The 16,588-nt window shown below is 43.8% G+C and overlaps 1 protein-coding gene across 1 annotated transcript in view; it reads right to left on the reverse strand.

Moving 5' to 3' along the window:
• Window positions 1-6,325: 6,325 nt before the first annotated feature.
• The window catches only part of TMC3 (transmembrane channel like 3), a 44,928-nt gene continuing 34,665 nt past the window's right edge, over window positions 6,326-16,588 (reverse strand). The window contains exons 18-22 of the mRNA XM_029238735.1: window positions 15,734-15,859; window positions 15,030-15,108; window positions 12,861-12,903; window positions 10,942-11,191; window positions 6,326-7,220 (exon numbers count right to left, since the gene is read on the reverse strand). Coding sequence (XP_029094568.1) covers window positions 6,416-7,220; window positions 10,942-11,191; window positions 12,861-12,903; window positions 15,030-15,108; window positions 15,734-15,859 — 1,303 coding nt within the window. The 3' untranslated portion in view covers window positions 6,326-6,415. The remainder of the gene's footprint in view (window positions 7,221-10,941; window positions 11,192-12,860; window positions 12,904-15,029; window positions 15,109-15,733; window positions 15,860-16,588) is intronic.

Raw genomic sequence — 16,588 nt, forward strand, 5'->3', positions numbered from 1 at the left:
ACAGGCTGGAGGGGGAACATGGTGCGTTCAGTTCTGGACATGTTCAGTTGGAGGTGCCTGAAAGACCACTATGTGATGTCCGGGAGACAGTGGGATACGCTGGCTTCTGGGAGAGAGCTGGGCTCCAGATAAGAGGTCGCAGGGTTCTGTGCCTCTGGGTGGCATCTACCTTGGAGGGTGAGTGGGGGGGTCACATCCCTCCAGGCTCCTATCCTATCCTCCTCTTCAGCGCTATAACTAACTAAATATTTGAAGAGGTCAACACTGAGATCAGTTTGTATTTTCTGTTGTGTGTGCTTATTATTTCATTTAAAGGTTTGAAAAAAAATGGTGTAAAGAAAATGACTACTTGAAACCCCCTTTTGGAAGATGTGATGGGCTGCCAGGTGTTAAGAAGCCGGATGGGGAATTAGGGAGTCCAAGTTCTAGACCTGGTTTCACCCACACTTTGCCGTGTGCTTTTGAGCAAGTCACTTAGCCTGTTTGCTTGTAGGTGAAATGGGACCATAATGAATGTCTCCCCATGCCACTGCGATAGGCAAGTGAAGAAATGCATGTGAATGTACCTTGGAGCCATTAAAAAAAAAAAAAGGACCAATAAGTTAACCATGGTTAAAAAATTAAGCACATCAAAATCTCACAAAAAGTCAGATCATAGTCTGAGGGAAAAATTAGAGCGTATTTTAACTAGAAGGAAGTTTTCTTAATGTACCAAGTGCTCTTACAAATCACTAAGTCATTTTCAAATAACCCAACAGACAAAAAAGAACGCATCAGGTATGAACAGACACTTTGCAGAAAAATAAATTAGCATGGCTAACATGGATATGAGAAGATGCAGAACCACCCCCATAGTTAGGGAATTACAACTTAAAACAAGGGGACACTTTTTACACCTATTTGAGGGACAGATCTGAAGAGGTTTGTCCCTCAGAGGACAAACAAAGGACAAACAAGAGGCTGACAAATCTGACAGCGGTTAATTCCGTGTTGATGAGTATATGGAGAAACAGTTGTTTTTATACAACTTTATACAGTTGTTTTTACACTCCGTGAGTGAGAGTGTAAATTTACGTAACCTTCTGGGAGCAAAATAACACGTATTAAAATTTTAATTTACTTTTTTTTTGACCCAGCAACTCCTGCACACAGATGTATAAGATTGATCTTGCAACTGGAAACAACCTATTGTTTGTCAATAGATTAAACAAAGTTACAGGATATCCATTTATTAGATTATTATGTAGCCATTAATATAGTGTGGCCCAGATGAAAAAAGGTGGGGCTGGAACAGACAGGAAATGCTCAACAGAGCCTAGGGAACTAGAAGTATGAGCGGATATGAGTGGACTATTTTAATCAAGAGCAATTCACTCTCTATGAAGGAAACAAATGGTATTTTCAAGCTTAACTTTAAAATAACTTAAAATTATTTAAATTCTTACCCCCACCAAATAAAATGTTTATATGTGTACTAACAGGGAAAATAACTGACGTCTGTAGATTCCATTGATCAGATCCCACCCATGAGGTCCTCGGGCCTCCAAGTCAGCCAGTTGTCCAAAGCAGACCTCACTGAAGTCCTAGATGAATTTTAAATAGGTGTATCTGTGGCAGGGGGCCCAGAGACTTCTAACCCAAACCACCGCCAGACCATCAAGGGGATGGGCCCAAGTGTCCAAGTGCTCCAATCGTAAAATCTCCTGAATGGAGTATTTGCTTTCTACCTAGTCACTGATGAACTGTATGTGTGTTTACTTAGTTAGCTCAGGCAGCTGCTAGGTGAATCGAGTCTGTAAGCATACATATATTTATGTATTCATCGGTAAGCCACTGTCCGAAGCACGTTACCTGTATTGTGTCATTTAACCCTCACAAGTAGAGACATCTATTCCCACTTTACAGGTTAAGAAACTGAAGATCACATGGGGTGTCCAAGGCCACACAGCTAGTAAGTGGCAGAACTATGGCAAACACCACGCCCAGTTTCTCTTTCTGAAGGTCACATGTATACTCATGCTTTACCGATTCCTACTTCCTAGAAGGATATGCAGTGGTTACCGTGAAATGAGTAAAGATTAAAACACATACACAATAACCTACGAACTCTACAAAGGAGGAAAACACAAAAACACACACATACGGAGTGGCAGGAAAACAGGACTACTACCTCAGACTAGGGGAGTTAGTCTTCTAGAAGCGTGTAGAAAACTTTTTTCTGAGTTTCCTGCATTCACGAATTCAGAAACAGGAGTGACGGAGAGAATCATCCTCAAGTTGCTAAGATATTTACCAGACTGCCTTTTTCTGAGAAGTTTTGGGGTAGTTTTGATTGTAGTGTAGTTGATTTACAATGTTGTGTTAGTTTCAGGTGTACAGCACAGTGATTCAGAATATTTCCCGTTATTGAGCAGAGTTCCCTGTGCTGTACAGCAGGTCCTTGTTGTTTATCTATTTTATGTATAGCAGTGCGTATCTGTTAATCCCCAATTCCTAATGTATCCCTCCCCCCTTACCCGCTGGTAACCATAAGTTTATTTTCTACATTTGTAACTCTATTTCTGTCTTGTAGATAAGTTCATTTGTAGACAGAGGCAGACAGAGAAAGAAAAACATCATATGATATCGCTTATATGTGGAATCTAAAAACATCATACAAACGAACTTATTTACAAAACGGAAATAGACTCACAGACGTAGAAAAGAAACTTATGGTTACCATAAAGGGAAGTGGGTAGAGGGATAAATTAGGAGTTTGGGATTAAAATATACACACTACTACATATAAAATAGATAATCACAAAGGACCTACTGTAGAGCACAGGGAACTCTGCTCAATAGCTTGTAATAACCTGTAACGGAAAAGAATCTAAAAAAGAATGTATGTGTGTGTAACTGAATCACATAGCTGTACACCTGAAACGAACACAACATTGTAAATCAACTATATTTCAATAAAACTTTTAAAATGAAGAAAAAAAAGTACCAGTATCCACTTCTAAGTGAACACGAGCACATGTGCCATAGAGCTGTATAAAAGATGTTTAGTGCGACATTACTTTTAGCTGCAAGGAAGTGGAAATGACTTCAACGTCCATCAGTAAGAAATGGATAAATATCGTGTAGTTTATTCAAATGGTGAAATACTACATAGCAGGTGTAACAAGTGAGCTTGACCTGCATATGTCTTCAACAGACCTCCGAAACATAAATATGTACAATATGTGCAGTATAATAGCATTTACTTAAGTAAGACATACTTACATATTGTTTATGGATGTGTATACATACGTATTTACACACATGCGCACACACATGTATAGCTATAAACAGTTGGCTGAACGGACACACGCCGTGCCGTGTGTCACGTGCCTTGGCAGCCTGAGGGGAATGAAACTGAGTGTGGGGATTAGAGTAGCTTCTGATGGCATCTGTCCTATTTTCTTTAATAATAACAACAAAATGACTAGATGGAAATAAAATTGCAACAGCTGTTGGCACAGTGGGAGTATGGGTGCTTGTCACTCTAGCCTCTGTGTTCTTCTGCATCTTTTAAATTTCTCTAAATTAAAGACACAGCCCATCACTTTGCTGTACAGCAGAAACTAACACAACGTTGTAAAGCAACCATGCTCCAATAAAATTTTTTTAAAAATAATAAAATAAATATATTTTCAACCCTACAGAAAAGTTTCAAGAACAGGACAATCCCATACTGTTATGATCTGTATACTTTCCTGTAATACTTCAATCAAAGAAAATTCTGACAAAAAAAAAAAGACGTAGCCGAATATTAAGTGCTGGAGCGCATGTGAGCTATGTCGCTCACTGAAAGGTGATGAACGTATGCGCAGCTCTGGAGAGGTATTGGCAAAACGCGTGTTTTCTTAGGAATGCTGCGGTGCCTGCTGGTCCCCTAATCCTAATGGAATCCTCTCTGCTCTCACACAGACACAAGTACTCCTGCGGGTGCCTGGAGGCAGGGCCAGGCTTTTCCAAAATACGTTTCAATGTCCCAGGGAGCTCTTGGCTAACAGCCCCAGACTAAGCATGTAGAAGAGCGTACCCTCATCGTGGAACTCCTTTGGGCACCTGTATTATAAAAGGACGTTCCCGTGGCATGTAGAGCATTTCATCTTGAACAAGGCACAACCTCCTGGATCTGTCATGGTCAGGAGGTCATGACATGAAGTAATTAAGCACTGTCAAGCAATTGGAAAACACTGCACACTTTTTTATGAATTTGGGGAGGAGTGTTCATCTGCGTCTACTTTTATTTTTTAAAAATTTTTTATTTATTATTATTATTTTTCTTTTGCGGTACGCGGGCCTCTCACTGTTGTGGCCTCTCCCGCCGCAGAGCACAGGCTCCGGACGCACAGGCTCAGCGGCCATGGTTCACAGGCCGAGCCGCTCCGCGGCATGTGGGATCCTCCCGGACCGGGGTACAAACCCGTGTCCCCTGCATTGGCAGGCGGAATCTCAACCACTGCGCCACCAGGGAAGCCCTGCGTCTACTTTTAAATGGCATTACTTATACTGGATTTTTCTTTGGGGTTAGAATTAGCAGTAGATCTTGGAAGATAATCCCGTTACCATGTCATTCGTGATTCACTCATTAGTACGCTCCATTTATTTATTCATCCATCCATTCACATGCAACAAATGTTTATTAAGTACCTAGGATAGGCAGCATTCTGAGATGGCCCCCAGGATTCCTGCTCTTGGTGTACATTTCCTATAAAATCTCCTGTTGAGTGTGTTTGAACTTGTGAATCTGATAAGATTTCACTCCCATGATTAGGTTCTGTTATATGGTAAAGGTGAAGTTATTTAGAAGATGTAACTAAGGTCTCTGACCAATTAACTCTGAATTAATCAAAAGGAGATTATTCTGGGTGGGCCTGACCTAATCAGGTGAGTCCTTTAAAACAGAGTCCACATCTTGCCGGCAGAAAGAGATTCAAAGCTCAGGAAGCCCTCTCTTGCTGGCCTTGAAGATGCAAGGAGCCATGTTATGGAGAGGGCCATGTGGGAGGGAAATGTGGGCAGCCTCTGGGAGCAGAGGGCCTCAGTCTTACAACCTCAAGGAAATGAATCCTGCCAATAGGCACATGAGCTTGGAAGGTGACACCCTAGCCTCAGATGAGATGTCAGCTCTGGCCGACACCTTGATTGAGACGCTGAGCAGAGTACCCAGCTAAGCCATGGAAACTGAGATGATAAATGAGTGTTGTTTAAGCCACTAAGTTTGTTATGCAGCAAGAGAAAGCAAGTACAATATCTGTTATATGTCAGGTACCGGGGCTGCAGAAATGAATAAGCACCATTCCTCTCCCAAAGGCACTCACCGTCTGTTGGAGGAGACAGAAAACTTAAAAGACACAATTTAAAGCGAAAAGTTACCATGGAAATAGGAATAGGGGTACACGTCTGGTTAACCACGGAAGGCTGAACACTCATGGCTGCCAAACCCCCGCATATGCCAGTGAAAGAGGCATTGACCATAAAGGTGAAGATAACGTCAAGTGGGGAGGGACAGCTCTGTTCCTTCCCTGGGGCTCACTGGCTTGGTGCCATCAACCTGGAATTTTCTATGGCTGTGCATTCCTTCTCCACCTACCACATGGAGGAAGCCGGTCAGCAGTAGGAAAAACAAGGTCAACAAACAGACATAGAGTTGAAAGGTGAAAGAGAGAATCCTGAAGATGTTTGACACCCGGGTCCAACTGAGCCTGAAGCCAGTTTGATGCTCAACCCTCCCAGTTAAAGGAACCAGTAAACCCTGGGGATTTTGTTACCTCCAACCCAAGTATCCTGACTAATGAATACAGATAGATAGTTGGGTAAACAGTATGGTAAGCTCTCAGTAAATTTTAGTAACTCTGGTCATTACTAAACTGATTATCAATATGAAGTAATTAAGCGCTGTGAAATCTTTAAGGGCAGCCACCTCATCTTGGGGTGCTTATCAGGGAGGACTGAGTTTTGTATGCTGAAAGAGAACATTACAATACGAACAGGCCACTCCTAAGATTCAGGACAAGGGCAGACACGTGGGGTGAGTCTTCTGTAATTGGATCAGCTGTCTGGCTTGCCTACGATTTGGGGTCACCCTGAATGGAGGTCAAGGACTGAGGTTTTTTGAAATGATGGCCTAAAGTGGCTGGACCCAAAGAGACCCCCTGGAAACAGACCCCCACACTTGTGTATGGTTGTTGTAGATTAGGGAGCCATAGCCCTGTGGGTCTCGGGGCCTCAGCCAGCAGGGCACATGCCTGGATATGCCCCACTGATCTCACCTACTGGGTGTGTTTGTCTCTCTTCCCAGAAGGGGAGGGACCATACACTTGTCACACTACACGGCATTCCAATAGGCCTCTGATCTCTATGAGTGGGACGCCAGAAGAAGGCCCTAGACATTTGAACAAATCAGGTCATTCAGATCTGTGGTCAGCTCCTGCCCAGACATGGCCTTCCTCCTGCCAAACTGGCCCGCAGACCTCGGAAACTTGGGCTGGCTGCGGGTGACCTGGAGACTGTTCTGCTGGTCACTGCTGGATGCTGCCGACATGGAATCAGATTCTGTGACGGATGGCTCGAACTTGGCCTTAACTCTGGGCTTCAGAGGGTGCTGGGGGGCTTGGAAATTCCGGTAGCGTGGCTTTTTATGCACGTACATCGGCCGGTCAAGCTGACCCTCAACGCCATCATTCCAAGATTTGTAATGTGTCCGTCTCTGGAGCTCAGGAGTCAGGGCCTGACTTTCTAAACTTTTGCCAACATAAAAATGAGGAGCCCCGTGGAGGTCGGTCAGGGAGCGTGGGTAGAAAGCCCGTCTGCTCATTTTTCTCCTCTGCATCTCCTCCTCTTCTTCACTGAGCTGTGGAGAGGCCCAGGGAATACACTGTTGCATGTTCCTGGGGTACATCTCCACAGCGTCCCCAAAGATGTCTACCTTGAAACGTCTTTCTGGCCAGAAAGTTGAATGGTTATTTTGGTGAGGGTCACGTTCATTAACCATATAGTATCTGGGGGCACGGGACCTACGACCCCGTGGCACCAAGGCTGAGACCCTTGATGCATGGTCGATTTGCTGAAGGTCTTTTCGGAAAAGAGGCTCTGAGTGAACGTCTTCGATGTGCTTTGTAAACATCCCAGGTGTGCAGGGTCTCTTCCTGTAAAGATCACTTGTGCTTGCACACAGGCCACGTGGATACCTGAAAGACAGAGGTGGTTAAACACCTGCAGCCTTGGTGCTCACAGACCCCTATGCTGTCCCAGCACTGTGACCCAGAACAGCAGTTCTCTGCATTTCCACTGAAACTTGTTCTGAAACGTTCATGGGTGTCCAGTGGGGAATTTCCCAGTGGTCCAGTGGTGAGGACTCTGTGCTTCCACTGCAGGGGGCACGGGTTTGATCCCTGCTCGGGGAACTAAGATCCCACATGCCGTGCAGAGAGGACAAAAAAACAAACAAAACAATTTCCTAAGGGGTGTCCAGTGGATCGCATGCACAGGAGGCTTCGGGGAACCGGGCTAAATAGATTTCTTTACTGCTGGAATTCTCAGAACCCTTAACGTAATGATGTGCACCGTGAATCTCCATGGAGGGCAAAGCGTGTTGTGCTGGCGTATTTCATCATGGAGACCTCCTTTTGTCCAGGAGCACATAGTGGGCCTAAGAACTGTGGAGCACATGCTGGGGACACTGCCCCTCACTATCTCTGCCATGCAGCTGTCCAGGTTCTTGGACACTTCCTCCCCATAGCCTATGTAGACAAAGAATGTCACCTGTCATTTCAGAGAACAAAGGATGTAAAGCCATCGGTCACTGCGGCTGCCGTGACGGTGTACCCTACGGGGAATTCGGGATGGAGAAAAACAAGATACTGGCCCTAGATAGTTAAGATGTGTATCAAAGAAATAACTTCAATGAGCTCAGACTCTTGCATATTTCCCTAGAAGATAGAAAAGCACTAAAATCATTAACTTGAAATGTCTGTCTTTTTGTGATCAGCAGTAAGGCTTTGATGTTCAACCACGTGGGGTTTTTTCAGCAAAAACTGCTGTATCTCCTAGCTCCTTGATGTTCAACCACGTGGGGTTTTTTCAGCAAAAACTGCTGTATCTCCTAGCTCCTTCTTTGGAACGGTCCTTCAGAACCATCTGAGAGGCCGTGTCCCAGGCCACAGTCCTCAGTAAGTCCGCCAAATAAAACATAATTCTCAAATTTTAGGTTGTGCATTTTTTTTCAGTCGACACCTATCCAGGACTATTGGAATCTCTCCTCTGTACCAAAGCCCAATAGATACATGAAGACAACTCCTAATATAGCAAGATTTTGAATTCTTTGTTCACTTAGTCATCGTTTTTACAAACAAAACAACCTCACCCCTTATCCCTGCCAAACAACTCTCCTATATATTACCTGTATTGCTTTCACTGTGTTACATTCAGATCAGATATAATTCTCCGTGTAAGTTAGGGTCAGTGCATCCTTCTAGATGTCCTACCTCCCTGAAAAGAACGCAGGGCTCTACTGCTTTCTTATGTGTAGGTACAACTGAAATAATTGACCCATACAAATGCAGAAATGATCTTGCCCATAACTTGGCCAGCCTGGAACTAAAATATAAAAGATCTTGTCGATAACACAGCCAGTCTGGAGTGAAAAAATAAAAGATAAAAAAAATTTAAACAACAACATCCTACTGTATAGTACAGGGAACTATTGATACATTCAGTATCTTGTAATAACCTATAATGGAAAAGAATATGCAAAAGAATATATATGTATATACATGTTTATATAACTGAATCACTGTGCTGTACACTTGAAACTAACACTGCTGTGTAAATCAACTATACTTCAATAAAAAAAAAAAAAAGAGATAAAGTCCCAACTCCAAAGACACTCAAAGGCCTTAGTGGTCTGTATTACACTTCTTTCCAGCATCATCTCTGGCTTCCCTCCAGGCTCCCTTTGCTGCAGTCATTTCCCAAAGATACCTCACTTCTTCATAACATCATACCTTTGTTCATGCTTATTCTCCACTATGGTACGTTCTTTTTTTTTTCTTTTTTGCTTTTATTTTTTTAATTTTTTGTGTTTTCTTTATAACATTCTTTCTATATTCCCCCCAAAACTATTAAATGGAGATTGGTTAAATAAGTCATAGCATATCTAGACAGTGGAATAGCAATTGACCTTTTCCTCCCCATCTTTACTGAAGTATAACTGACAAATAAAAATTGCGTATGGTTAATGTGTACAACTTGATTTAATGTATGTATCCATTGTGAAATGATTACCACAGTCAAGCTAATTAACACACTCATCATCTCACAGAGTAACCACTTTTTTTGTTTTTTTTTTTACGACACATGTCACTGTCTCCTTTTAATAGAGGGATTTAATTGACTAAGAACTGCAAACTTTTTTTTAAAAAACTGGTATATGGCTTAGGCAATACTGTCTATAACCAACCAAGAATGCTCTGGAACATATTCTAGTTTCTTTCTTAAGAAATAAAAAGAATTGTACGCTGTGACCAAGTGTCGTTTATCCCAGAAATACAAGAGTTGTTTTTCTTTAAGTCTTAATTTAAAAAAATGGCTTTTCATTAAACCAGTTTATTACTCAACACTACGGTGCACTCTTTTTTTTTTTTTTGCGGTACGCGGGCCTCTCACTGCTGTGGCCTCTCCCGTTGCGGAGCACAGGCTCCGGACGCACAGGCTCACCGGCCATGGCTCACGGGCGCAGCTGCTCCGCGGCATGTGGGATCTTCCCGGACCGGGGCACGAACCCGTGTCCCCCGCATCGGCAGGCGGACTCTCAACCACTGCGCCACCAGGGAAGCCCTATAGTACATTCTTGATTCTTCTCCATTCGGTGAGCTCTTACTTAGTTTTTAAGGTCCAAGTCCAATATAATTTCTCCTAAGAAATATTTATGCATTCTCCACGTAGACTTTATCTCAATCCCCCTTGTGCTCTGAAAACATACTGTTTATCACAGAAGCACAGCATTGATCACATTATCTAATATTTAACTACATCCTTCTCTCACTATACTTTCAACTCTTGGAGGCAGAGATGTTTCTGATTCATCTGTAGTATCCATCACAGAGAGTACGATAGAGTTGATTCTCAATAAAAATTTGTTGATTTAGATACTAGAGAATTCTTTACAATACAAACGTGTTTGGATTATGCTAATTTGGAATTTTTTGAGTTAGAGTGTTGTTGCCATTGACAAGCAAGCAACTAATATTCTAATTAAAATTAATCCCTCTATTCATTAAACCAGGTCCCCAATGGAAAAACAAATTTTTTTTAAGGCATTTTCTTTTCTTAGGCTATAGAAATAAATACCCTAGGTTGGCAGGAAGGTTTGCTTATAGGTTATACGGCAGAAGGCCGAGGGGGAAGAATTTGTCCTGTTTGACAAACTTTGTCCCCTCATTTCTTCTCAATAGCAGCTGTCAACAGGCAGAAGTGGCCTTGTGGCCTTCGGGCAGAAATGGAATTTAATGCCTCTCACTTCCTGAACCTGTTAGGGCCTTTGAAGCCCTAACGGTTTTTTTGTTTTGTTTTGTTTTGTTTTGATGCACAAAAACTGAACTATAACTTTATTTTATATTTGGAAATAAACACAACAAAAATAAGAATGAATTTTTATCCTTCTAAAACGCTCCATCAGGTCTGGATGACGGGGACAGTCTCCTCTGCTCTGAAAGACCTGTGTTCTTCTCAATGGGAAAATAATGCTCTGGTCTCCTGCTTCTCTTCATCACCTAATCCTTCCTTATCCGTTGCTGTCCCTAACATTTCAGCTTCCCTAATGGCTTTTTATCCTGCTCTTTATGGCTCTGGACCATCACTGGTAAGTATTACCCAGGAGGCAGATTTCCTGCCGAGCTGCAGTTAACTCACCTGGTAGAGCTGTGCCCGGATCTGGAGATGCCAGGAAGAGGCAAGCTGGGATTGCCAGGTCCTGGCTGGGGACTCGGGGGCATGGGCTGGGTGATGGTCTCCACCCTGCTACTCTTGCTGCTTGACGAGTCGAAATTGACCACATTGCCATTGTTTTGAGGTGTCGCCGAGTGAGCCGAGGACAGCTGGCTGCCAAAATCGCTGTCCTTTGGAGACCTCTTGGTGCTTTCGTCTTGGGTTTGGATGCGGGCTGCAGGAAGAGAGAGGGTGAGGGGAAGACAAGCTGAGGGGGGACACGCTCAGGTTGGTTTCGCTGCAAGTGTCCTGACTTCCAACAGGTGGGTCTACAAACAGTTGTGTGCACTTGCAGATACTCCTGACCCCATGGGTGACAAACATTTCATAATCCAAATCATTTCTTCACTGACAGTTGGAGCTGGAAGGGAGCGTAGGAGGAATCAGATGAACCCCGAGGATTTACACATGCACCATCTGATGGCCCCATTAGCAAAGTGGATTATTCACCAGCTTTGGGGCTCTGGCTCTTTATCTATACAATGGATACGATGAGGCTTAGATGATAATTATGATTTTTTGGAAACAGTTCACAGAGCATTCTGAAAAAAAGTGTGGTCTTGGGCTTGAAAAACATTAGATGACAATATTGTTATCCTGAGAAAGTTCCTAGTTTTTTGAAGGCAACCTGAACTAAACTTAATTATGCTTCATTGGCAAATCATATTTGATAATTACAGTGGAATTTTATAACATGAGCTGCAGTCTCTTTCCATAGCAGTTTTAAAAAATTTTTTATTTGATACTGGAATATAGTTGATTAACAGTGCTGTGTTAGTTTCAGGTGTACAGCACAGTGATACTGTTACGCATGTACATGTATCTATTCTTTTTCAAATTCTTTTCCCATTTAGGTCGTTACAGAACACTGAGTAGAGTTCCCTGTGCTATACAGTAGGTCTTTGTTGGTTATCTATTTTAAATATAGCAGTGTACACATGTCACTTTCCATAGCAGTTTTTATCTGTAGGCTGGCTCTCTGAGGAAGTGGATGGAGCAAACACAACCCTTAGGCCTCATGACTCTTACTCAGGCATTTACTTGGAAGGAAACACATCCCTCCCAGTTAGCTCTGCATTGAAGCAGACAAAGGAGTTGGTCAACAAAGCCTTTTTGGGTCTCATTTTTGTTTATTTTCTGAGGAAGAATGTGGACTACGTATGCCATTTTGCCGTGGCCCACTGATCTTATTAGTGGGTCCAAGTGGCAGACATGTTTCCTTTGAGCTGCACCTGCCCACCTTCTCCTCCCTTCAGCCCACACCAGACTTGTGCTCCTTGTATTATCATTCTTTCTACAGGGAGGCTCTTTCCTTTTCCCTCAATGAGCCCAGATGGGAGCAAGTGTGTCCAGGTGCTGCTGGGGAAGATGGGAAGAAGTGTGTCTGCTGGGTTTGGATTTCATACTAAGGAATCTGTTTTCATGGCTGGACCTGCCCACCTGGTATTGCTCTGCAGGCAGGGACAGAGAGGACATGACCTAAGGGGCAGAGAACTGGGGAGGGGCGCTTGCAAGGAAAAAACGGGCCATTGAGAGGAAGTACACAAAAGTGAATAAGGCCAAGATGTTCTTATGGGTTTTCTTCAGATTTTTGTGCTTCTTTTTCTCTCCTACTTCAATACGTCCTTGTGATTTCAGATGTGTTTTGGGGTTATTCACAGGTCTGGGTCTGATGTAAAAATTATAGATATAAACCAACATTTATATCCCTAGATTTTTATTGTGTCTAGTTAATTGTGAAAACCACAGTTGAGTAGGAATGTTTATTCGTGATGAACCTTAAACTGCTGTTTTTCTAAAAATGCTCACCAACTGAGACATTGGGAATTTTTGTTTGTACTTACCTTCTACCATTTGGGCAACCTTTTTCTTATCTTCAGATCTTGCCTAAAATATAAATGATAACCATATGTTTGTTTTGGATTTACAGGAAGCAGTTAAGTCCCCTACATATGAACGGGTTCCATTCTGAGAGGGCGTTTGTGAGTCCAATTTGTTCGTAAGTCCAACAAAGTTAGCCTAGGTCCCCAACTAACACAATGGGCTATATAGTACTGCACTGGAATAGGTTTGTAATACTATTATAAAATAATGCACAAAAACAAACACACACACACAAATAATACATAAAAAACAAACACAAAAAATAAAGGAAACATTTCTAATCTTACAGCGCAGTACCTTGAAAAGTACTGTAGTACAGTACCACAGCTGGCATCCAGGGGCACGTTCGCATCTTTGAAAGCTCTCAACTTGAAGGTTCGTGTGTAGGGGACTTGCTGTACTATTCTTGGGGGTGGGGGTGGGGAATGATGTAGGTATCACTGCTAATCCTTTGGGCCATGGCTGAGCTACTGCCATCACCTGGGGACAGTGTGCTCTGGTCCTAAGCCTGTTACTTGAATGAATAAATGCTGACACCTGAGAGCTGAAGTTTTATCCCCGGCAAGTTTCATTTTTAGGGGCAGCTCTTTGATAGACCATGTTGAGATTCTGCTAAGCATGGTTTGGCTGAGACACAAAAGAGAAAATATGGATCAACCACACGGGAGATGTGTGTTTCCATAAAAATGCCCTTTGCAACTCCAGATGCATTTCCTTCTTTTTTTTTTTTTTTTTTTTTTTTTGTGGTCATGCCATGTGGCATGTGGGATCTTAGTTCCCCGACCAGGGATCAAACCTGGGCCCCCTGCAGTGGGAGCACGGAGTCTTAACCACTGGACTGCCAGGGAAGCTCCTAGATGCATTTCTTATTTGACTATATATAAAATGAGTTGGTGTTTCTTTACATGAGTTGATATTTGTGAGAGTTGTTTTTTTTTAAATGGAGAAAGGTGGAAGTTTTTTGCGTGGGGTTCTGGGGCTGGGTGAAGCAAGTGAGGTAGCCAGGGGTCAATTTTAAGGAGGTGCTCACTCTTGGGGCTGTGGGAGTGCAGGGTCGGTGTGACCCTGAGAGTCTGTGCCTCTAAGTTTGGCAGCCTGGTGCCTCGCTTGCCTCGTCCCGGTCCTGGCCCTGGGGGAGCACCTAGGGTGTGCAGAGGAGGAGAAACTGTGGAAGGATTGGGGAGTGTTGGTTTCCCTCTGACTGTTCTGAGATCTATGGTTTGAGCCCCAGATGGGAGAGAAGGTATAGTAAGTCCCCCACATATGAACCTTCAAGTTATGAACTTTCAAAGATGTGAAAGTGCGTTCCATCAGTGTCAGGCGTGAGTGACATCGCAACTCGCCCTCCGTCTCCTGTTGCTGACGATCCTTCAGCTCTACCATCCCCCACCTCCTCTCCCTCCTCCAGTCAGTAACTCTTCTTGCCTGCTCACTCGATGCCAGCCCCTGGATGCCAGCTCTTGTACTTTACTACTGCACTTTTCAAGGTACTGCACTGTAAGAGTCAAAATGTTTTCTTTATTTTTTGTGTTTGTTTTTTTATATATTATTTGTGTGAAAAGTATTATAAACCTGTTACAGTACAGTACTATGTAGCTGATTGTGTTAGCTTGGAACCTAAGCGAACTTTGTTGGACTTAGGAACAAATTGGACTTACGACTGCGCTCTCGGAGCGGAACTTGTTCGTACGTAAGGGGACTTACTGTAATGACAACCAGAATTTAAAAGATATGAAAAGGGTGGGTCTTTGGCTCCAAACAGTGTCTTTGGGCTCAGATGTCCAACTCGACATGGGATTAGGGAGGGACCCTTTCTCACCGCCCAGTCAGTGCAGCCAGCAGAAAAGCCCAGTACATTGCGAGCTTGGTGGCCACAGGAGGGGGTGTTGAAGTGCTGAGGGCATGAGCGAGGCCTCTAGGAGAGGAGGCTCATTCTGGCAATTGGGGGCCTGGGTAGTCTTAGAAACAGCCCTGGGAGCTCCTGGCCGGGGCGGGGTGGCCTTGCACTCTAGCACGTGGCCAAGAGTCCCAGTAATTTGAAAATGTGACCTCACTGGTATTCCCCGGCCAGGGAAATCAGTCAGATGGTTGATGCACATTCACGGTAGCAAAGGTTACGTAATACTTGCGTTTTGGATCTGCGTTCTGAGCTGGTGGTTGCTGAGCTTTAAGGATCTTGCGATGCTCTGAAGGTAATAGATGAGCATGCTAGGGCAGAACAGCACAGGGCGGTGAGCGTACTTCATCCCCCTGGTCGGGCTTGTGTGTTCCCGGCCCCATGTGGGCTACCCACTGACTGCCCCACCACCCCCTGAGGACAAAAGGTATCAGTGAGTTTTCAGGCTGGCAAGTGCTGGGAAGGAGCTGCTTTCCTTTTCTCTCTCCTGATTTTCAAAGCAACCTCCATTGACCTGGAATTCTGCACGGATGACAGCCGTAAGGAAGGAGCGAAGACGGGAGAGGCGTGTTACAGTGTATCGTGGTAGGAGTATTGGATCAACTACTTGATGTTATTTCCCCTTTAAGTTAAAACAGACGCAAGTTAGCTGCACTGTAAAATTCCATGTTGAGATTAAACTTCTGGAAAATAAGATAATGATAATCACATTCAACCCCATGATCATGGCCACAGCGATCGCCGAAATGCTGTTGATGAATCAATCATGCTCTACCTCCCTGGCCCCTGTGTGATTCAGCCTCCCTGCTCAGATCATCAGGCTCCATACGTGACTTTTGAATGAACTCACTGAATTTATACAATTATTGGAAAGCAGTGCTTTCTTCTTGGCCAAACACGCAGAAGTCCCCCCAAAGCAGGCAGGAAAGTACTCACAAAAGAAGCAGCACAGCTGGCAGGATAACCACAGGGCTACTGATGTACCCAACCACAGAGCCAAACCACGCGGGAAAATCCTTCTCAATCGTTTCTGACACAATGTCATAAATTTTCTCTTGTCCGCTGTGAGAAAGAAAACCATAATTCCAGATTATATTGCTTTTGGCAGAAGGATCCTGCAAGCCATGAAAAAAAAAGAAAAAAGGCTAGCTAGCTAGAGTCCAATCCTCAAAGTCAGTTTCAAAGCTAAAGTAAGTATGTGATGAATGTGAAAGATACATAACATTCCTGAAATGATTTCATCTGAAGCAGTCATTTAATTAACATGTAGGCTTGAAGATGGGGTCAGTAACTACATGGGGTGTGTGTGTGTGTGTGTGTGTGTGTGTGTGTAATGTATACAAAGATAGACTCTAAATGTTACATATACGTCGTATCAAAACTGACTTAAGGCAGATGCTACGTGAAGATAATTGAAGTGACTTCTGTCTTGATGCAGCTAGATAATGTAGAATCAAAAGTGACATGGAGGGCTTCCCTGGTGGCGCAGTGGTTGAGAGTCCGCCTGCCGATGCAGGGGACGTGGGTTCGTGCTCCGGTCCGGGAAGATCCCACGTGCCGCGGAGCGGCTGGGCCCGTGAGCCATGGCCGCTGAGCCTGCGCGTCCGGAGCCTGTGCTCCGCAACAGGAGGGGCCCCAGCAGTGAGAGGCCCGCGTATCACACACACAAAAAAAATTAAAAAAAAAACTTCAGTCTTATCCAATCTCACGGCATCTCAAATAAAAACCATAGTCCAGGTCTTCCCTGGTGGCGCAGTGGTTGGGAGTCCACCTGCCGCTGCAGGGGACACG

Source organism: Monodon monoceros, unplaced genomic scaffold, assembly GCF_005190385.1.
Source record: "Monodon monoceros isolate NGI ecotype Baffin Bay Population unplaced genomic scaffold, NGI_Narwhal_1 Super_Scaffold_21, whole genome shotgun sequence".
Lineage (NCBI taxonomy): Eukaryota > Metazoa > Chordata > Mammalia > Artiodactyla > Monodontidae > Monodon > Monodon monoceros.